This window comes from Echiichthys vipera, assembly GCF_963691815.1.
Source record: "Echiichthys vipera genome assembly, chromosome: 4".
NCBI lineage: Eukaryota > Metazoa > Chordata > Actinopteri > Perciformes > Trachinidae > Echiichthys > Echiichthys vipera.
In genome coordinates this window covers 19,425,922-19,449,429 of record NC_139829.1, presented here as the reverse complement: position 1 = coordinate 19,449,429, position 23,508 = coordinate 19,425,922, and the positions used below count along the sequence as shown (strand labels likewise).

At 39.6% G+C, this 23,508-nt stretch overlaps 3 protein-coding genes across 3 annotated transcripts; 1 reads left to right on the top strand and 2 right to left on the bottom strand.

The window, feature by feature from the left end:
* Positions 1 to 145: 145 nt before the first annotated feature.
* psmd9 (proteasome 26S subunit, non-ATPase 9) lies at positions 146 to 2,927 on the top strand. The gene is made up of 6 exons (XM_083912727.1): positions 146 to 290; positions 383 to 482; positions 1,601 to 1,794; positions 1,940 to 2,041; positions 2,329 to 2,417; positions 2,615 to 2,927. Exons 1-6 carry the CDS (start codon positions 159 to 161, stop codon positions 2,640 to 2,642), a joined length of 645 nt encoding a protein of 214 aa, XP_083768853.1. The 5' UTR covers positions 146 to 158; the 3' UTR covers positions 2,643 to 2,927.
* Positions 2,928 to 3,219: 292 nt separating this feature from the next.
* gtf2h3 (general transcription factor IIH, polypeptide 3) lies at positions 3,220 to 7,305 on the bottom strand. The gene is made up of 13 exons (XM_083913112.1): positions 7,113 to 7,305; positions 6,922 to 7,001; positions 6,722 to 6,828; positions 5,623 to 5,765; positions 5,371 to 5,433; positions 5,152 to 5,181; positions 5,031 to 5,059; positions 4,873 to 4,947; positions 4,720 to 4,773; positions 4,044 to 4,112; positions 3,798 to 3,933; positions 3,650 to 3,686; positions 3,220 to 3,505 (listed from the first exon to the last, which is right to left on the bottom strand). Exons 1-13 carry the CDS (start codon positions 7,120 to 7,122, stop codon positions 3,436 to 3,438), a joined length of 903 nt encoding a protein of 300 aa, XP_083769238.1. The 5' UTR covers positions 7,123 to 7,305; the 3' UTR covers positions 3,220 to 3,435.
* A 2,004-nt stretch (positions 7,306 to 9,309) lies between these two features.
* Positions 9,310 to 11,560, bottom strand: LOC310946658 (Rieske domain-containing protein-like). Its single transcript, XM_083913172.1, has 4 exons — positions 11,427 to 11,560; positions 10,634 to 10,896; positions 10,365 to 10,399; positions 9,310 to 10,212 (listed from the first exon to the last, which is right to left on the bottom strand). The coding sequence occupies exons 2-4, from the start codon at positions 10,851 to 10,853 to the stop codon at positions 9,943 to 9,945; spliced, it is 525 nt and encodes a 174-aa protein (XP_083769298.1). The 5' UTR covers positions 10,854 to 10,896; positions 11,427 to 11,560; the 3' UTR covers positions 9,310 to 9,942.
* Between the last annotated feature and the right edge of the window lie 11,948 nt (positions 11,561 to 23,508).

Here is a 23,508-nt window from a genome sequence, read left to right as displayed (position 1 = left end):
AAATTGATGTAGTTCTTTAGCACAAACAGCAGGGGCAACAATACACCATAGCTGCGTCTAGTCTGCCTAACTACAGAAGAAGAGGAAGAAGCAGCAGCAGCAGAAGAAGAAAAAGAACTACTACTACGTCACACCGGAAGTAGCATCCCAGTGCAACCATGAAGATGACGGAGGAAAAGGAAAACACTGCTGGAAAGTCCGAAATAACCATGGATGATGTAAAAAACCTCATTGCAAAGAAAGATAATATCGAAGAGCAGATAAAGGCTTATTACGATGTTTTGGAAGACGTAAGTTTGTCAGTAACGTCAAGACTTAAGTTACATTTACGTGAATGTGACGCTAGGTAGCTAAACTTGAACTTCTTTCTTTATGTTTACAGCAAGGTGTCGGTACGGAAGGTCCCTTAATTGACGCAGAGGGATTTCCCCGAGCAGATGTTAATGTGTACCAGATCAGGACAGCGAGGCACAGTATTTCATGTGAGCAGCAGTGTTTCTGTTGTTTCTAGTGTTTTCTGTGATGTCAGCTGTCTGTGAGCACAGCCTCCAGGACCAGTGGTGGAAGAAGTATTCAGAGCCTTTACTCAAGATACTATATCACAGAATTAAAATAATCTTTTACAATTTAAAGCCATTCATTTCAAGTTACTTAAAGTACAAAGGTATTAGTTTCAAAGATATGCTTATATGTAGTTTTTATACTCCACATATCTGGAACAAACTTTCAGAAAACTGCAGGTCTGCTGCAACTCTCACCTCTTTCAAATCAAGACTTTAGCGTTCAGTAAACAAAACAATTTATTAACTTACTTTATTATTTTATATGTGTTTTATTCCAGGGATTTTAATGTTTATGTAAAGCACTTTGAATTACCTTGTTGTTGAAATGTGCCGTACAAATAAACTCGCCCTGCTTTGTCGTACCAAAAGTAAAAATATCCATTATACAGAATGGTTTATTTCAGGTGTCCTTTGCGTTAATGAGATTGTTGCTTTAATGTCACAGCTGGTGAAGCTAATTTTGATTACTTTATATACAGCTGTGTAGTTAGCTATAATAAAAATAAACATTATGATTTATTGAGTTTTAATTTGTTTTTGTAATCTGAATCAGCAAGTAGCTAAAGCTGTCAGGAAATTTAGTACAGTATTTCCCTCTGACATGTAGTGCATTAGAAGTATAAAGTAGCATAAAATGGAAATACTTTAGTGAAGTATCTCAAAATTGTACTTGACAGTAACCCACCTGTTACACAAGGTCTGTTATTCAGTCATTCAGGTAATTTTTCCGATAATTTCAATGTATTGTATGATGTATAATTATGGTGGGCAATGCCCCAGTCATAATTTACAAATTCCTTGCTGTATAGAGATAAACCTGTGATTGAAACCAGAGTTTATGAATTATCACATACTGCATATCATGTGACACTGAAATGCAGAAGTTTAAATGTTGAAATTCCAAATTCCAGCAGTTAATTAAGTTTGGACTGATACTGATAGCATTTCTTTAAGATGACACCAGCCTATACTTATATGTCAATATATCAATGTAGGACTGTGACTTATTAATTTTATGCTTTGATCATGTCTTTTAGGCCTGCAGAATGATCACAAGGCCATCATGGTGGAGATAGAAGAAGCCCTACACAAGCTGCATGCTCGAGAGAAAGCCAAGCGGGAAGTGGATGAGGCAGGAGCCCAGGAGGAGGCGATGGAGCAACAGGTTACTCTTCCCCCTCCCTTTGCACGGGTGGATGCTGTGACACAAGGCTCACCCGCCTGTGGAGCTGTGAGTGATATGAACTCTGTTCTAGTATTTGGTAGTTGTTTCAGATAAACCATCAGAACTCTTTGAAGTACAGACTGAAAAGTGAAGTTGACTGAAGTTGTTTCTGTTCCTGGGATTATAGTAATGGGTTGTTTCTTTTGCAAAGGGGCTCCGAGTTGGTGATGAAGTCATAGAGTTTGGTTCTGTGAACACGGAGAACTTTCAGAACCTCCAGAATATTGCATCTGTGGTACAACACAGTGAAGGGGTGAGCTGATGACATAATTTGCAGCTTTTTTGGTTCAGCAATTGTTTTTCATTTGTCGCTTGTAATGTGTTATGGTTATTGTTTTGTGATGCAGTTTGATGCCTAAATCAAAAAGATACTAACCCAGATTTTCCCCGAATGATCTATGAATTCCCAGAGAGAGGTTTAACTTCCTTTCATTTTTTACCAGATTTATTTGAATTAGATTCAAGGTTAGGTTAGGTTATATTTTACTGAAAACACTTAATATGTGGAGTGTAATACTGCAATATCATTTCGTTTCACAGAAACCATTACGTGTCACAGTCATCCGGGATGGCCAAAAAGCTCAGATGAGCCTGACTCCACAGCGATGGTCAGGCAGAGGTCTGCTGGGGTGAGCGCTACAGAATCATATTAAGAGTCTAGTTGATTAGCTGATCTTTAGAAACAAAGAAAGCTCAAATGTTCCTCATAAGTGCCTGTTTTTACTTACTTTCTCTTTATACATCCACCTAAAGATGCATGAGTCATAATGGGCAGGTAGAAAATGGTTCACATTAGTAACTAGTCTGTCCTTGTTTTCTTCTTCAGATGCAACATTGTTCCTATCCAGCGATGATCACCACGATATTGTGCAGAATTTCAATTGTGAAATCCCATCCTCCACTTACGTTACGCCTGGATGGTTTCAAACTGACTTTGTACATATATTTCTACCCGTTTAATTTCTCAATATCTAAATCCAAACTGGTACCATTTTCTTTATACAAGGGCAATCATCAGAATGTGATATATGAAAAATAATATTGACATCTGGAGTATTTGTTGAAATATCTTGCAGTGATGAACAGACACTGAAAAGCAATGACTCAGAGTTTGCTATTTTCATCAATAAAGGCTTACTTTAAGAAAAAGATGACGCATCAAATGTTATGTCAACACAACAGTACATCTTGGTAAGAAGATGTATCATTACCAAAATGTTTCTTCCACATTAACATGTTTCCACCTTAATGAGTCGTAATTTTGCTAAAAAAGACTTGAAGAAACCGCACAGCTATTTATGTTGAAAAGGTCAACACTATAATGATGCAAAAAACAAACATTTCTAAAAGCTTTCTTTTTTATTCTATAAAAATGTACATCACAAAAATGCTTTTTGTTTTCAAAGGCAGTAACTATTTACATGGAGGCTGAGTTAATAATCTTTACCCCAATGTCATGGGGGCTAAGAGTTATGTGCCAATTGTTTCTATCAATACACAAACACAACAGTCAGGTTGGGATGAACTCGAAACTCTTGAGATCAGACTATATTAAAAGTAAGTATCGGCCGCCATGTAAATAAATATCAAACAATATAAAAAAAGAGAAACATGAAATTCACTACATTATTGTAATCATAACAAAAATCATGTAGGTTGCTTGAGTTTCTTCTTTTTGGGCTTAACCATCTGTGGCAGTTGGATTTTGAAGGCCGTCCTAAAAAAAGAGGTATTGGTAGTTCACATAGTGCAAGCAAAGTAATTATGAAATCAAATTGCACAATTTTAGTTGCATACCAATAGTGTTCAGAGAAAAGAGGTTTTGTATTAAATATTTAGATATATTATTTAAAAGACTCACTCGCAAGTTGTGCAGATGGGGCTGAAGTTGCAGAATACTTAAAAAGGAGACAGGAGAGCATCACCATAAAAAAACTAAAACTGCAGTGTTTGCCAGTAATATAAAGCTTGTGATCATGCATTTCGTTTTCACTGGTAATCAAACTTACTTGACAGACAAACTGAGCACACGTAACCAATCTCGATCAGATTACGGTGGCAGAAACATGCAGCTCTGTAGTCCACGTGGGCAGGCGGGGGCAGCACCAGCTGTGAACGCTGCTCGGAGTCGGGCAGGAATACCCACTGTTCAGAAAACCAGCAACATCATGAACATCAAGGAGCACTTTTTTTTTTTTTAGAGAGAGAGATGAATGTTGTCCTTAGAAATGTGGAAATCTGTATTGCACTCTCACCAAAAGGTATTGTGCCAGGGCAACTTTCTGTGGTATCTTGAGGTACAATCCTCCAGTTATATCGCAAGCCTACAAAACAAACATCTGAAGGTAAAAAACCTGGGTGTATATACACAGTTTAGGACGGCACAATACAGTCAAAGAATCACAACACCAAACCATCTGCATACCTTATGCTGATTATATTAATATACTGTATTACTTAATGCACTTTAAGTAATATAGACTAAACAAAGTTAGCTATTTAATATCATAGTTTAGTATTCTCAGTTTCAGCTTCTGCTTCCATGATACAGGTTGTATTAAGGCTTTGTATTGGCAAGAATCTGTCAACAATGTTATGCATCTTGATACAAGGTTTACGATTTAATACATATGATATATTGCGACACCGTAAGTGAAATGATTTGTTGCATTTACAAAGAACCTCATTGTAGGAAAACTGTCATAGTATAAAGAGCTCCCCACAATGTGAATACATTGTTATGTTCGAGTGGAAACGAACCAGTCTGCCACTAATATTTGTATGTTAACTTGAGTAAAAATCAGTATTTTTGAGAGTCAATACAGCATCACAAAACATTAAATATTGATGTTTTCTTACAAGCCTAGGTTGTAGAATAAAATCCAATAAACGTAGTATTGTCAATGTCCTAACAAAGCCGTAAAAATGTACCTGCTGAAGGAGACCTGAATCTGAGTCCAACACACAGGCATCTATCAGGATGTTCTGTTTTGAAATACAAAACACGTTTATTTATTTCAAATAAATATACAAGTTATTCGAGATGTAAACAGGACAGAAAATGAGACTGAGCAAGGATTTTACCTGTTTCTGGGCAGCAAAAATTACATTCATGAAGTTCATGTACTGGCGGGCACAGTCCTCTGCTGCTTTTATCACCTATTCAGTAAAATACAGAGGCTGCGTTCAAAGTCACAGACTAAAACAAAAGCACTCAAGAAATTAGACCATTTATGGCTTACCAATATTCTTGATTTTATCTCTTGTCCAGCTAAAAAAGAAAAGGCAACAGTCATACTTATTGAAAGGAAAAACAGAACCCATTGAGGATTATTAAGCTTAATAATTAAAAAATGTAATTACCTTCCATCTCTTTTGAGACTCTGTGAATATCTGAATATTAAAGGATTAAGAAGATTATTGGGAAACACTTTCACCTCATCAGCTACAAGTCATTGCTGCATTGTACAGAAACAAAAATGCTGAATAATGACTTAAGTCACTTTACTTATTGGCTGATTAGAAAAAGTCCAAGTCATGTCATAAATGATAAAACTGTAAATGGTTGTTATGAAAGGATACAGCAGAGTGCTTTGGCAAGGGTTCCAGCCAACAGCGTATCAGTTGAATTTCCCCTCACTTCAGCTTAAATCACAAAAGACACATGGCAAATTAAGGAGGCACACACACTACAGCATAATTAAACAAGATAAAGCAACATTAACTGGAAAGACAGCAACTGAACTTTTTTGCTTTTAGTATTTTGAGAAAGCCTATGTACTACTGTCTCTATTCTACAGTATTTTACTCACACAAAAACAGTCTTGTACTTACTTTTTGACATAACATTCCTGATCTCTTCAGCAATAAGGTTATTGGCGACTGCTAGGAGCTCATATTTTCCATCCCCGCTGGAGGACGCATCATCCGCACCGCCGTCCTCTGCTCTCCAGCTCTTACCGGGATACAGGAAGTGACTGAAATAAGGTTAAAGAGACGTGAGATGAGTGCATATAAGCAGTCCTGGAAATCCTGGAAACTGACAGTGGTGGAAGAATCATGCGAATCCTTTCTCAGTAATAAGAGTGCCAATACAACAATGTTAAAAACTCCATTACTAGTAAAAGTACTGCTTCTGCAGAAAAATTACCTGTGAGTGATGATTAAATATAACATTATTTGAGTAATTGTTTACAGTGTTGATGCATTCATTTGTACGCAGCATTTACAGGTCAGGGTGAAACTAGTTTTAACCCTTTAAAAATACTGTTAGGTATCTGGTGTATCCAACCTAGTGGTTGTGCCCCCTTCAATAGGGTCACAACACTTGTCTTTGTGAAAACAATCACCATAATGATTTGACCTCTTTGGGTCTCAAACGTATTTAGATTAAACCATCTGAGAAGTTTAAAAGGAAATTACTCTTCTTATCTGAAATGTGACAAGGGGCTTTTTTTTGTAAGGAGCAACTAATTATTTTCTTCATTAATCATTTGGTCTATAACAATGTAAAACCTGCAAAAAAACATCCATCCCACTGTCTCAAAGTCCAAAGGGATGTCTTTAAATGACTTGTTTTGTCAATCAAAAGCCCAAGGATAGTCTACCTAATATGAGAGAAAAGTGGGAAATCTTTGTATTGGGGACGCTGAAAACAACCATTTCTAACATTTTTGCCTGAATTACATGAACAATTAATTGATTATCAATTAGTTATCCATCAATCGACTAATCAATTCGTCTGCGGGCCTGAATTCATGCAGCTCCACCGAAAACAAACCAAGGTGGTTTTCATTGGTTTAAAAAAAGAAAATGTAAATTCCTAATCTGAAAAGTAACCATAGCCATCAAATAAATCCAGTGGAGTGGCATATATATAATATTTCCCTGCCACTTCAGTACCTGCATTCTACTTTTCCTTTCATAAAGCTACCTGTCTTGGCAGTGACTTGCGATGACAGCCAGCTTGTTTGTCCTGGCCATGGCCAAGTGGGAGTTCCCCATCACCATCACTGCGTCCAGACACTTGGACAGGCTGAGCTGCACGGAGACAAGAGGACGGACCCATTTGAAAACTACAATCTGAAAAACATTCATATGCAAGAATAATAGCAGACTTAATGGCAGTACTACCTCTGTCTCACGTTGAGCCTGCTGCCCCCACCATATCGGGTTCACATCCACGACGATGACCAGCAGATTGACTTCATCCTCTGCAGAAATATTGTAAACAATTTAATATAAAGAAGAAGCTAACCGAGTCTTGAGTTTACAACACATGCAAATAAATGGATCTGCACCAATCAGGCTAAGAAAGAATTTACCCGATGCCATCTGGGGCAAATGTTTATATTTGAGACCGAAGTAATAACTGTAGTTGTCCTGCAGCTTTATCTTCTGTTAGCTTCCATTCTGAGCTGAAACTTTACGCAATATCCACACGACTAAAAAGTCTGGACATTCTGATAATGTATAGTTCAGTAAAAACCGGACATCCGTGAAAATACAGCGAGTTTACTTAATAAAGTTAGCAGCATCAGCCACACTGCTTTCTTTGTGCGTCACAAGGCTGCGACCTGCGTCACCAGGCTGCGACCTCCTCTTTGTTCTAATCTCGCTGCACTGCTGCCACCTAGCGTCTGTTCTGCTCTGATTAAACACGATTGAACGCCTTCAGCCAAGTAAGTTGATAACTTGATGAATTGTTTTTTTTTTTGTTATGAATTGATTAAATACACCCAAAGTTTTTAGACTGGTAAACGGAAGAAAAAACACTTTCCCACTGTGTCAACTAACTGAAATTAAACTGTATTTCTCTTTGTGTGTAAAATTATTTATTTTGATTAATTATTTTTTCTCCTTTTTTTTGATATAATTCTGTTCAGAATGTATTAATAAAAGCACTTTCTTTGTAATTATTTATAGTGCCAAATCATAACAAAAGTTATCTCAGGACACTTTACAGAGTAGGTAAAGACCACACTCTGTGACTTATGATTTGCAAAGACCCAACAATTCCCCCATGAGTACACAGTAGCAACGAAAACCTTCCCTTTAACAGCAGGAACAAACAGACCCAGCTCTATGGAGGACGAACATCTGCACCGGTTGGGGAGGAAGAAAAGGAGAAAGATAGAAAAGAAGGACAGGTGGACAGAGAGAGACAAAGACAGACACAAAGACAGACAGAGAGACACTTTCAGAGATGCAAGCAACCACAAAAGTAAAAGTAACTATATTAAAATCTATAGTAATGTGAATATGACTTATATGTTATGGCAGTTAATAAAGTAGAATAGTAGAAACAAGCACAGATAAGGTGACAACATGACAATGATAATAATTATGGTGGTAAATATGATCAATGATGAGTAGTGGTAATAACAGCTGTGATACAATGAGATATATTATTGATGATGTTTATAAGATTTAAAATGTATAAGATTAATGATAGCATGTATGAGTAACAGTGATAATTGCAGCAGGAAGCGTCATGCAGGACCACGGCAGCAGGCACCACCATGATCAGCAGAGACCTGCGAGACGACAAAGCACAAACAACTCCTGGGAAGAAGTTGAATTAGTAACATGCATCGATGAGACATGAATGATACAGCCAGAGAGGAGAGAAGCTCAGAGTATCTGGAAAAGTATTATCCCCCGGCAGACTAGGCCTATAGCAGCATCATTAAGGGCTAGTAAGCCCTAACTATAAGCTTTATCAAAGAGGAAAGTTTTAAGTTTACTCTTAAATACGGGGACAGTGTCTGCCTCCTAAACAACACTTGGGAGTTTGTTCCACAGGAGAGGAGCTTGGTAGCAGAAGGCTCTGCCTCCCATTCTACTTTTGAGACTCTAGGAACGACAAGTAGCCCTGCATTCTCATTTTAATTCAAATAACAAATTAATCCTGTATAACAAAATGTCTATCTTTGATTACAATGCTGTTGTGCCATTTGGCTAATGATTTGTACCATTTATGCAATGTATGAATATAAATGTTGCCATATTTATTTTGTACATTTTACACATTTGCAATACAACAGTGTAAAAGTTACAAGTAAAACATCTTCCTGCGTTTTAAATCGTAGGTAAGTAATTTACTTTAAGTATAAAATGAAAGGATAATTGTTACTAAAACAATAACGTGGAAGCACCATTTTGTTATTATAGTTAATAAGATGGAGCTCATTTTAGTTTACTATATAAGAAGGCATATTGTAAAGGCTGATCTAATGTTTTAGTTGTAACATCAGGAAAGTAAATGGGGTCATCCCTATGTTTTAAGTGTCATATATTCTTGATAAAAGTGAATGTGTGTGTATATATATGCATATATTGACAAATGACACATGATTTTTTCTGCCAAAAATAAACCATATATTTGTACACCATTTAACAATTATTACCACGATACTCTGTAGTGGTCCCAGCTCAGTGTGAAAATAAAGTAGGGTTTTTTTAAACAGTAAATGCCAGAGTTGTTTCTACATCATAGCTACTGATTTGATCAATGTCTTCAATAACAGCATGTTTTCTGATCTTGCTAAAACAAACTGTCCATCAGAGCCAGAGCACAGTACAGTACTGAACAGTGGATGTAAACAGAACAAAAATCTTTGGATGTCAAACTGAAGCAGAGAAATACACACTGAAATAATTGATATTCATCCTACTACATTATTCATCACTTACTGTCAGATATTTTACTCTTTGTCTTATTGCCTCACACACACTTATTAACAGGTTTTCTGATCATACTTTTTGTGACAAACAAATTCTGAAGGGTTTCCAGTGAAAGAAAACAAAACATCCCACATCGTCTATGAACCGTGCATTCCTACATCTTTTCCGGTGTCAAATGCATTTCATGTTTATAAAAAGTACAAACAGTATCAAGTTAACTTGGATGATATTGTGCTTGAAACAACCAAAATTATGTTTTATGAGAGCATAAGGGAGACAAAACTTTGTTGTGTTTTCCTTTTTTCACCTGTTTGTAGAAGTAGACATATAACCTAAATTCCAAGCACTTTACTAAAACCCAAGCACTTTTCAAACCTTAAAAACACCACAAGGATTTCCAGAACCATGAAGCATTTAAGCCTTTTTTCATCATATAATCAAACGTCTCTAAGAAATCCTTGAGTATCTTCAATTCTTGGGCTGGTGTTTTGTCCTATATCTCTCAGTCTGGTAGACATCTGACTCGATGGCCTCGCTGGAGTCGTTCAGTGTTACATATACATTCCCATTGACCTCTGTGACTTTGTGAATCCTCTGTTTGACACCCTTGGAGCGCCAGTGTGTTCTCAGGGGTTTGACTGTAGGGTCATCCACAGCTTGGTAAAGCCCTTCCCCTTCTGCTAGTGTGATCTTGTACTTGTGCCACGGACACACGATACACAGCCGGCCATTAAACTCCTGTTGTAGGCACAGGGTGATTACAGAGATAAGACAGTAGCACTTGTAGTGGCAATTTTACAAGAAATCTTGAGCTTTGAATGTACTGACAAAGAAAGTTGTACACATTTTATGGATATTTCACAGCAATATTCAGAAAACATGTAACGTACCTCAATGTCTCCATGCTGTAATGCACCACCTGAATCTGTAGGTGGAAAAATGATGGTCATCATAGACACCAGCGTTTCTAAATCAGTGTTTTTGAAATGTGAGAAGCCGTTGCAGAAAGTAAATTCTACTTTTTAAAAAAGTATTAGGGTGATGCATGTCAAAGTCTTTTAAAATGTCACACACACACACACACACACACACGCACACACACACACGCACACACACACACACACACGCACACGCGCACACGCACACACACAGAACTTACGGTAGCAGTGCATGTCCATTGCATGAAGCTGTCCTTGGTGGCACAAGATCAGTATATCTCGGCATCCATTTACCATCTTAGTCACTCGTCCGGCCTTGACAATGTTCTCCTTCTTCCCGATGAAGTGGGTGGCAGGGGGAGGTGAGGAGGAGGAGGAGGAAGTGGGAGGGGCAGAGGAGGAAGAAGAGGAAGTCTCAGAAATCTCCTCCTCAGAAGACATGTTGATCACTTCTTTCAGCAGGTTTCCTGGTATCAATAAGAATCTAGTTTAAAAGCAAATTTAGTGGTAAAATAGATAGTAGTGATGTTATTTTAATGCAGACTAATTAACTGAAGTTACTCCAATTCACTCACATTGCAGTTTACATGAAAAGTACAAGGCACTGGATTTGTGTTTGCCCAAATAAGTCAGACTCCATCTACTTTCCACTTGTTTTTTTCTTTTAATCTACATAAGTAAATTAATCACCAAAATGAACTGATTCTTGTATGTTTAAAATCCCCTAACTGGTCCTAATTGTATATCTCTGTCACAGACCAGGTTTAATCCCAATTGGTTAAACACTGATGAGCAGACTATGCTAAATGTTGCTGCAAGTTTTATCAAATGGGTTTTTTATCTGGTTCTTTAATTTCCTCCACAAACTGGTGCACTGTAGCCTTAGTCCGGATTAGTTTATTTTACATGTCCAAATGTTTCCCTTGGCATTAAAAGATGGTATTTTGGAAGACTTCTGAAGGAAATGCAGACTTTATATAAGCCTACAGTCTATGATCGATTAAATCAACATACCTTTAATGTTGCCAGTCTCTATCCTCTCTGTAGTTAGTTGCCATGGCAGTCCTCCTCACAGCACGGGTCTGGTAGCCTGGAAACTGGTCTCCAGTGAATTTTGCTTCATGTCCTGAGACTTTATCTTGCTAAAATTACACACACGAATGCCCTAGTGCTTTATATGTATAAAACACGGCGTCTATAATTATTTGGACATGTATCCAAAAATTAAAAAAAAACCGCTAGTGTTTTAAGCTAGGTTTGACGTAGACCCAGTGTTGTGTGTTACGTTCAATTTGGTCCCCAGTGAAACACGGGCTAATGACCAAGCATTCCTACCGTCCTTGTGTGTGTTTGTGTGTGTGTGTGTGTGTGTGTGTGTGTGTGTGTGTGTGTGTGTGTGTGTGTGTGTGTGTGTGTGTGTGTGTGTGTGTGTGTGTGTGTGTGTGTGTGTCTGTCTGTGTCTGTGTGTGTCTGTGTGTTTAGTGTTTGCAGTGAGGAATACAAAAAAGGAGACGACTGCAGTCTTCCATATATCGACAGATTGGGTTGTCTATATTCCAATGATATAGTCCAACACTTTGATATTTACTCTAGAGATGATATAGTCCATTTATAGTTATAGCCCATAGAGAGCAACAACTATTATTATCACATTGTCTACTAAAAAAACACCCAGGAGGATATCCAATAAATGTCCTTAGCTTAACTCGCTGAAGAAAAGCATTGGCACAATTTGCTCCAAAACACTTAAATACAATTTTTTCACATGAAAACATTTTTTTTCTGGTTTCTCTGGTTATGATGGTGACTTATGTTGACACTTTATACTAACTGACACTTGATACTGACTGAAAGTTGCCTATAGGCTTTAAAACTGCAGTGTGTGCTAGGCATGTATGCATTTACTGTTGAGGTATATATGATGTATAGATAAAGTAGGCTTATATGATAGGTATTATATTAGTATTATGGTAGAGACTTGGGGCCTATGACGGTAAATAAATAAGATAATATAAAAAATAAAATTGTTATTATGAATAAAACCAAAAAAATATACCCATCATTTTTTTCTTTTATTTTATAAACCGAGAGCCATGTTGTCTATAACCATGCTACAATGTATTAATAAGAATCCACGTGTCTTTTTTTTTTTATCGTTACATACATCTCCATCATTAGTCCCATTCTTAGTGTGTCGTAAAGCCAGTGGGGCAAATGTCCTCATGGTTTAGTCTGAGAAGGCTTTTTGTCTTAGCAGGTTTGTTGGTGGGCATTAAGCCCCCTGAGGGATTATCTCTCTTTCATGCTGAACAGAGCGTGATTTGACCTGCTGTCCCTCTGAAATTCTGCATCTAAATCATATATATCTTGTATCCTTATTTGTGCCACCTGTGTGGGTCTGCCTGACCGAACAGGAGCGGTGCTGGTGCGCACCACAGCGGGAAAGAAAGCGCTCGTTGTCGTCGCTATGGAGACCTACTTTGTGTACGGAAATAGTGAAACTACTCAAGCGAGCAACTCTGTGAAAAATTAATGCATTTTTTTTCAGTTCGGTTTGCTCGTTCAGATAACCCATCGTGTTGTTTGTCTTTTGTTTCTAAAAAGTCTGGAGTAATTCAGGTATGTTTTATGTTTATTCTTGCCATTTTAAGAAATAACTTAACATAAAAAAATATTTGTAAAGCACAAGAACCATACTATTTAATAAAGTGTATGTTTCTTTTGATTTGGCAATTATTTAAAATCCACATCAACTTTTCTTTGACTATGAGGTGTGGGTTTGTTCTAATAACTCAAGTCTACACTTCCCCTTTACTCCATGCTCTGTGGATAAGTTGGCCATAAATGTAATTTAAACTGCCTTGCATGTTGTCTTCGTGTAATTTAATTTGCAGACTTAACAGTTGCTGACACTCACATCCCAACACATGTGCAGTATAGGGTCTGCCGCACAGCGTTAAGGAAATTTAGACCTCTGGGAAGGGGATGATTTGAAGCAGTGTACTGTTTCATAAGCACAGTAATGAACAGCACTCTCACCTTATGCATACAGAAGAGGGTCTCATTCAAGTGCCATATGGGAGGATTATTGCAGCTGCCAGCCAATCTACTGTAGGAGTAAAAGAAGCAACAGTTGCATGTCTGTGTCTACTATATTTATCATATTTGCTATGCTACAGACGTGTGACACGACTGCCCTGCCTCCATCGTGACCAAGTGTCAAATTTCAGCATCATACCAGAGTTGTGTGCTTTGCTTGTGCATCATGGTAGTAATGACACAGTGACCGACCATCTGAAACCATTGGCCATCAGTCCCTGACTGAGGGGGAGGAACCAGCAAGGGCACGCTGTCTTGGAAAAAGCAGTCTGATTGCAGTAGGGAGCTTGAAGTGGCTATTGAAGTTTGTATTAGCTGTGAGTTATTTTCTGAAGTCTGTTTTTATAGAACTACTCTAGTTGTTCAATCATATCTTCCACACCTTTGCTTTATGTAAACAACTGATGGAGGAACTAAAACGACATGTCTGCAGATCCCAGACGAGTTGCAGTGAAGAAAAAGAGAGAGAAAAGGAAGGGGAGGAAATGTCATTTTGCCTACATGAGTGTCTGAGGGCAGTTGGGCTACAGCGTCACTATGCCAGGTAAGCTCACTCCCATTACATCCAAACTCACAGTTGCCCTGGCCCCTCCTCCTCTGACCATCTGTGTCCCTCTGTTTCCTGTCCTTCAGGTTTACCTCACTGGGTGTTCATCGTGCAGCCCACCTTTCAGCTCTGACCATAGAGGACTATCCCATCCTTGGAATCCGCTCTATGGAGGACAGGACTCGACTTTTCCATCTGGTCCAAATGGTCAAAACTCTCGACCTTGAATATGAATGTGAAGATGGTGATGATGATAACTATACTGATGTTGATGCTGAAGGCTACGCTGTAGCACATATTAGCTTTACTTCTGATGGTTGTGGAGGTCCTAATGAAGATGTGCGTTATGATGAGGATGAGAAGGGTGCTGCTCTGAGTAAGTTAAATGCAGCCAATTTTTCCAAACCATCATGCGTTCGAAGACGGCTCGACTTCAGTTGTGAAACCTCAGCAGGATCAGCAGTACCTTTGCAGATTGACACTGGAAGGGCTGTGGCATGTGGCTGCAAAGGGAAGAGCAACCTCAGGCCCGATGTTCATAGTCATCAATCTAATCCTCATCACAAAGGAGCAAACACTGAGCCAAACATCATGGAAGGATATCCCATGTTCAACTCTTACCCCAGATTATCGCCAAAGTGTGTCTCATTCCACAAACCAAAACCCAGGCCTGCAACAGTGCCATCAAATAGGTTTAGCAACAAACCAGCTGGGCACAAATATAGAAAAGGAATCTTTAGGGAGGAAAAAATCAGTAATGGGACTAGTGAACACAAGGCTAAACCAACAGCTGTTTATGAATCAAAGAGAACAACTGGCTACTACGGACTACCACTGAGTTCCCCTCCTGCTTCAAACAAAAAGTGAGTGGCAGTGGTTTGAGTTTCCTCACTGGTAACTACCTACTTTATTAGGGAAAAATACAAATTAATATTGTAGTGATGGTAGCTAGAGTATGTTAAATACATTTTTTGAACATAAAAGACATTCAGCAAGTAATATTAAGATTTGAATGGCTACAACGCTAAGAGTATTGTTTCTTTTGCACATGATCATCCTGATTTTGATTATCTATTATTGGTGTGTGTGTGTTGCAGGCAACCAGGGGGGCAGCGGATCAATGTGTGTGTGAGGAAAAGACCTCTTACACGCACAGAGTGCAGGAGAGGAGAGGCAGATGTTGTGACAACTCCGATCGGAGAGTGTGTGATTGTTCATGAAAGCAAAGAGGCTGTGGATCTCACACAGTACATACTACAGGTAAAATAAATAAATAAATACTGTATAACTTACATATATAATCATCAAACTATAATAATACTAAACTACAGATTGGCGTAAAAATGGCTCTTTCCCTATCTCCTATCCCCTTACTTCCAGCCCCCTTGCTCAGATCCCAACCATTTTTTAACTCTCATTTTTTTAAATCTAAAAGTTTTGATTTTTACCACACACCTGTAATGTTTCGTGACTGTATCTTGCTGTTGTGACTAAATGACTGATGCAGACAGACAGATGCCTGGACAAATTACTCAAAACCACCTCCGTTCCCACTGCAGCAGGTGTCTCCAGGGCACACACACACACACACACACACACACACACACACACACACACACACACACACACACACACACACACACACACACACACACTTACAGACTCACAGGGTGAAAACAATACTTGTTGGGGCTGGCAAGAAAGTTAAGGTCTCCAGATCATTATGCTGTTGTTTTGTTTATTTCATGCCATGCCCCTTGCTCTTCTGTTCCTGCAGCACAGGTTCTACTTTGACCAGGTTTTCGGGGAGGAGCACTCCAACGAGGAGGTATATCGAAAAACAGCTTATCCTTTGGTACAGCACATGCTCAATGGGTAGGTGAGCATTGATGTAGTGGTATCTATGGAGGTGTGCTATCCTTTCAATCAAAATAAGCTTGTTTGGGACTTGAAGTACATGTTTGTAGGTCGTTTTAACTCTTTCTTTCAATCAATCGTTCGCTCCCTAACTATATTTATGTGTTGTGCGTGTGTTTGTGTCCATAGAGGCAAGGCCACCTGTTTTGCATATGGCCAGACAGGTGCAGGGAAGACTCACACCATGTTGGGTTCTCCTGTGAGACCAGGGTTGTATGCACTGGCCGTCCGGGACATTTTTGCTCACATCTCCAGCACGCACATGCACTCATCCATGAGGGTGTATGTCAGTTTCTTTGAAATATACTGCGGTCAGCTGTATGATCTGTTGGACCACAGAAAAAGGTGTGTGTTTGTGCAAGTGTGTGCATGCGTATGTTGCCCCAGTTTTCCCATAGGGATAATTCACCCTTGATAACATCATCATTAAAGTTAAACTCTTCCTAATAGTTGGATTTATGCAAAACCTTGATTTTCCTCTTTCTCGATTTATTCTCTCTCTTAATGTCTCTCTTTTTCTTTCTTCCTCCATTAGGTTGTTTGCCAGAGAAGATGGACAAAAGGTGGTTCACATTGTTGGACTGCGTGATGTCAGAGTGGACTCAGTCAGCTCACTATTGGAGGTTCGCCCCTTTATTTAAACATTGCCTCATGTCCGTGCTGATTATTTAAGAGCTGGTGTTCTGATTACCACTCCCACTGTTACTCCCACTTTTTTTCCCCAAAATCAGAAGGTCTGCTGATTAAAAAAGAAAAAATATCATGGTTAACTCAAATTACTTTGTACCACAATAAAATTAAACCTTGCCTGTAATATCTAAGTTCTTTCTTTAAGTCTATTTTTAGTCACAAGAAACACTCAATAGTACTTTTACTCTTTTACGGCATTTACATGCATCAAATAAGGAATCGAGGCAGTTTTTTTCGTGTATGAACTATTGCCGGAGTAATCCGGGAGAGTCGCGAATAGCCGGACGCGATTAGCTTGGGGCAGCACTGTGAACGCATCAAAACAGCTTTTTTTTTAACCACTAATACTGCTCAAAATAACACCAAACCTCTACAGTAGCATGATAAGAGTCCCTACACATAAAGCAATGATTTTGTGCCGGAATTACACTTAAAGTATTCTGTGAAATGCAACAGTAAATATCTATGTATCACGTAACGCTTAAATCCTCACAGATGCACCAGTGAACTCTTATACCTTAAATACTTGAAATATTTTTATGATTTCCTATGTTTGGAGTGGCTTCTACAATCTCTTTAAACATATTTTTAGCTCTTAATCTATCTCATTTGTTTCCCTTCTGCATTCTTTGTTGCCCTTAAAAAGTTGATTTCACGGGGTACAGAGGAGCGTACACAAGGGACGAGTGGAGTGAATCCACTCTCCTCTCGTTCCCATGCCTTGCTTCAGATTCAGCTAAGAGATACAAACCAGCAGATTGTTGGAAGGTGAGTGACAACATGTCTTATTATATTATTATTGTGTTTTTTGCAAATTAAAGCATGTAAACATGTTCTGGTAGAAACCCAGAATAAAATAACCAATAAATTAGCATAACATGTTCCCCTTAAATCACTGCTATGGTTATTATATAGTTGATCAAATAAGCCTAGTAGTATTGGTGTAAAATGACCGGACTATGAAAGGTGTGTGTTTGTGTGTGTCGTGTTGTATGTAGAATGTGGTTTGTGGACCTGGCAGGAAGTGAGAGGGCATCAGATACCAAAGAACCAGACAGGCAGAGTCGTATGGAGGGAGCTGAGATCAACCAGAGTCTGTTGGCTGTGAGTTGCACACACACATAAGCACACACACACTCAGAGGACACACAAAGTAATTCATGCAGGTATGGTGGGATCTGATATATTTGCTCATTTGTAATTGTGATTTTGTTTCTCAGCTTAAAGAATGTATCCGGTCCCTTGATCAAGAGCAGTCGCACACACCTTTCAGACAAAGCAAACTTACTCAGGTACTAAGACTTTTGCAAACAGTGGTTCTGTTGTGTGTTTGTTGGTGATACACATAAACTCTCCCGTTCCCTTTCTAGGTTTTGAAAGACTCATTTGTTGGTGACTCAATGACATGCATGATTGCCAACATTTCACCCGGTCACATAGCAACTGAACACACTCTAAATACGCTGAGATACGCCGACCGGTAGGTGTGTGTGTGTGTGTGTGTATGTGTGTACAATAAGTAATATGGATATTAGTTGCTTATAGATTTCATTTATCGTACTTTAAATTGTGACTTGGGGAAACTTTAAATAACAAAGCAAAACTTACCCAGTCTTTTTTATTTTTATTTCTTGTTTCAGGGACTGTAGGCAATGATCAGTGACTGTTGTCTGAGCTACAACATCTTTTTGATTTTTCATAGGGTAAAGGAGTTGAGGGGACAAGGAGGACTAAAAGGAGGAAGAAGGGGCAAGACAATACCCTCCCCTAAACGTAACCTGTCCAACAGCAACAGCAACAGCAGCAGCAGCAGCAGCAGTGGAGGCAACAGTATTGCCACCAGAGGGAAAAGTCCCCCTAAAAAGCCAAAGTTAGGGAGACAAAGAGAGGATTTTGGCCTCACCACACCAACCATGAGATTGGCCATGAGAGGCACGATTCTCTGCTCCACACCCAAACACAGCAGATGGGGTGAGGAAACAAGTACAAGTGCAACAAAGGGGACTGGACTTGAACACATTACACCAGTCAGAGGTTTGTTTGGAGTAGGTGACAGGAGGGAGAGAGCAGTTGGGAGGGAAGGCAGAAGAAGAGAAAGGTATAGAGTAACTGACAGTGTAGGCCACTCAGTTGGTGACCAAAATGTTATGGCAGGCATGGCCTTGGGACAAACTACAGATGAGCAGCTTCAATTGTGGGAAGTACAGAGGGAATCTGGGGGAAAAGAGAACCAGCGAAGCACTTTGAAAGGGGGAGGAAAGGAGCAGAGAAGACTGGTTGAAAGCAGTAGAGACCAGTATAGTGAAGTAGAAGGTCTGAGGGAAAGAGATTTACAAAAGGTTGATGAAAGAGATAAGGAGAGGGAGAGGCATCTGAGACAGTATCACCAGCAGCTGCAGCAGTTTATACCCTCATCAGCTGCTTCATCTGTCCCTCTCTTCTCACCCTCTACATATCTGTCTTTGTCTTCCTCTAATCAAGCCTCTCTCTCTTCTTCTGTCTCTCCATCTTCGGGTTCTTCTCTCCAACACTCTTACCGCCGCTCAGTTTCTGCCCTTATGCACCATGGCTTGGAGGATGTTTTAGATGCGTACAGAGCCAGGGTTGAGGTTATTGCTGATAGTAACAGTGGAGAGTCATCGTTCTTCCCCAGTGGAGATATTTGCGTACAAAATGAAACCTCTCCGAGCTATAATAAATTTAAGAATGAGGTTGGTCATGGTGATTCGGGTGATGTTGGTGAAGAGTGGAGGGTATCTTGGGAGGGAACAGAGGCAAGATTTGGACAATACAGACGTAAACGTGAGAAAGGGAGGTCACTGAAGTCAACAGGGGAAGGAGAGGTAAGAGAGGAAGAGCGGAGGCCAGCTGAGATGGAAGGAGAAGGGGAGAGGAGGTGGGCTTGTGTGGCAACAACAGACACAGAGATGACAGGTGCGATGCCAGCTGATGTAGAGGCATCTTACAACCGTGACTCAGAAGAGAGGAGGGAAGTGGGTGAGGAAGAACTAGATGCCTCAGATGTCCCAGCTGAGGGGGTGTGGACTACTGAGGAGCAAGAAGGAGCTGACGGATACAGTATACTGTTCACCCACAGCGCCGCTGACAGCAACAGCCTCTTTAACTACCCCCCTGTTGAGTCATCCCATCAACGAGCTCCAGCCGAACGACCCCTCTCCCCAGCCTGCGGACATACCAACACACTCCTGACCCCTAATAAACCCAGTGATTTCTCCCTTAAGTTAAAACATACCAGATGCACCTCAAACATCCAGCCTCTACCATTGAAAAATGCTCAACAGGGAGTGCCCTCAAGCAGCTGTAGAGAGAAGCAAGCGCTGTTTGCTGCTCACGTCAGTAGAACAGAATTTTTAACTGCTCAATCGGCCTCACTACCTCTCCCTTCTCCCATCACACAGAATGGATGTAAAATACCAGCTGAGCCCCTTAATATATTATCTCAAAGTCTGGCTTACTCTGTGGTGCACAATCATCCAGAGATCCAACCCCAAATGTCTGTTTTACCTCAAGAAGAGACTGCAGATTCTCTCAGCTACATCATGGACCCTCTCAGCATCTCTTTGCTTCAAGCGGACCAACAGGTCGCCACAGCCTCGTTCCTCCAAGGGGAACAGAACAATACCTCACTCTGTCCACTTGCCAATAAAAGGGGAGAAGATAACAGAAGGGAAGTGGAAAAAGAGCGCCTCACGTATGCAAAGATGGCAGGGAATGTTGTAGCGGACAAGGACGTAGAATTTCGCCTGTCTTTTTTGGAGCTACCACAAGCAAAGAGCCACTGCACTTCAACCCCTGACACAATGACAGCTACACATCACACTGAGCGAAGAAAAGAGACTTGCTGTGTCACATATGACCATTGTGGAATAGGTAAGTGTGTAAGTTCTGTGTTTGTGTGTACTAACTAGTGCTAGGGCTTGTTTAAAGGCACAGTGTCTGAATACAGGCTGTGTGCATTTCTCTGTGGATTTAGCATTTTTATACTGCCACAGTATTGATATAGCACCTCAACCTGCTTTATAATTAAAAAAGATATTGAAATCTCACTTTTCACAATATGGTCTACTTTAAGAACTGGTATGTCTTATTTTAAAAAATCTTGTCCAGGTATGACGACGCCTCCTATGCCTGAGGTTATGCCGGGCTCTTTCCAGGACCAAGAAAACAACCAGAAACCCCGAACTATACCAGCCATTGATGTCCTGGGAAACAAAACCCCTGCATCCTTACTTAAACCCTCTTCATGTGCTTCTATGCAAACTTCTGCCATGCAGTACATCTCATCCTCTGTCCAGCAGTCTAGGATCACTGGTTCAGCCAGCTCACAGAATCTAAGGACAAATGGTGCCTCCCAGTTGCCACCAGAATATATTCACAACAAACTTCCTTTCTCCATTTCATCACCACAGTCAGAAAGAGTCTCGGGTCAGCTGAACACAGTGCCAAAGCAGTGTCACACAGTACATTCAAACCATTCCAGCAACTCAAATATTTCAGTCCAACTAAACAGTCCTATAGAACCAGAAAGTCAAGATGGCACCAGCAATCAGCAAATAAGACCCATAATCTGTCCGTCTACGGTGGAAGACTTGGATCATGGCCAGTAAGTACCTTGAATGTCACATTTTTGTTGACACAATCATCCTAAATGCGGTTTAATAATGATACTAATAGGGAGTAATCACAAATTAAAATGTTATCAGTTTCAACAAAATATGCTGTCTTTTAACCAAATTTAAGGTGGCGTGTTGTCCAGGCCAACTGGGAGCAGCTGGAAGAGATGGAAGCTTTATGTCGTAAAGAGGGGACGCTTCTTTGCCAGCAACCTGATATGGTCAGAATAAATCAACTTTTTTTAGCTTCATTTGTTAGCTCCATCCTTTTTTTGTAAATTACACACTATTGTCTCTCCTAACTCTCTGTATCTCGATCTTAACAGGCATTTGGGGAGTATGTCCGCAAGCTGGAGAATATCATGGAGAGAAAGGCTTTGTGTGTCCACAGTATGATAGCTGAGCTGCAGCCATATCTGAAGCCCAGTCATTCTAACCAACCAAACAACTGAGAAGAAGATAATCATGATCCAATTACTTGAACTAAGTTAATTTCAATAAGCAGGAATATTAGCATATATACACTAAATACAGTATGACTCAATATTAGTGTGATGGTTGTCATTCTCTGTCTTTCTCTATGTGCCCCGCGATGTCATGTCCAGGGTAGGGACATCCAGAGATGTGCTACACAAGAGTTCTTGTGGGGAGATTGTGAAGAGATGTTTTCTCATGGAGACAATAATATTTATATCAAAAATTGGAAGAATTGTCCATTTGTGTTTTTGTGTAATCTGCAGTTTGATGTGTGTGTGTGTGTGTGTGTGTTTGTTTGTTTCTTGTGTGCAGGTGTGGGGTTGTTGTTTCCTCTTGGGTCCTCAGTGCTGTATACAGTACATGCTGATTCAGATGAATAAAGCATAGGATGAAAATTCTTACAGTACAACACTAATTAATCTAACCTAATCCAGCAGAGCAGTACTTTTGCATTCACCAGAGCTGACACAATACTGTGGTTTGTTCTTTTCTTCGTCTTACAAACTACTAATGAAAGTCAAAGTACATGGCTTTGGGATTGGGCTTCAGTGTCCCTGGTTTGATTCATCTGTACCTGTGCTTTACTTGCACCCCTACCAGTCTCATGACAAAAAGCAGCCTGATTAGGGCTAGTCTCCCATTGCCACACCCATCTACACAGCACTGTGGAGTACAGCTGGCTAAACCAACTTATCAATTCTGGGATAGGGGAAAACTGCTCTGGCATGTTTATATTTCTTTAAACCAATCACACTTGTCTTTGGCGGCACTAAGCCAATAGTATCTATCCAAAATAGACAACATCTGGGGAGCCAGACTAGCACAAACTCTGACACAGGAATGATGATACACTGAACCAAAGACGCACAACTAATACTTTGCTACTAGAAACTTGTTTACTTGACAGGTAGCAAACTGTTTCCTTGTGCTATATTGTATGTAAAAATGGCAAGAATATTTGTTGTTGCTGTTTTCTAAAGCAATGAGGCTATTTGGTGTATTTTTTTGTTTTGTTTTCAGATGCTAGGCTATTTGTTTAACACAATTTTAAGGTTTTGATATATGTTTTAATTGAATTAAATGTGCTTGATGATTAGATGATGTTCTGTGTTGTGAAGTTTATTTCAGGTATTAGGTGGATGATTCTTTTCTGAGTTGGGCAGTGCGCTGATGGATGTTGTTTTCACCCAACTCTATTTGCCTATATTCAAATTTCCTTTAATTATGAAAATGTAGGCTGCTTACTCAGAGATCACAGCTGACAGTGATAGGGTGAATAGAATTCAAATAGAAGATGCCAGCCTTAAGACAGTGCCAATTCAGTGGATCACTTCTGCTAGTAGGCTGACACCACCATGAAATATCACACAACCTGTTTTGGCCCAAGAAATCTGAAATATCTGATCTCATATCAACAATTACATATGTGCCGAATTTTGCTAAATATGGGGAAATATCCTGCAAAGAAAGAGTTCTCAACATCCTTTGTTTGTTGTAAACACTGGATAAACTTTCTTGAAGTTACATTGGTTACTTACCTTACCATTCTTATTCTTATTGTATAATGAGTGTACCCCTTTTGTGGTGTGATTTACTGTGTATCCTATTACAATTTGTCAGTTGGTGTTATATGTCTTGTGGATACTTTATGTCAGTGGTTCTCAAACTTTGTACATGACGTACCACTTAAGAAAATATCAGGCTCACTCAAGTCCCACTACTAAGACCAATG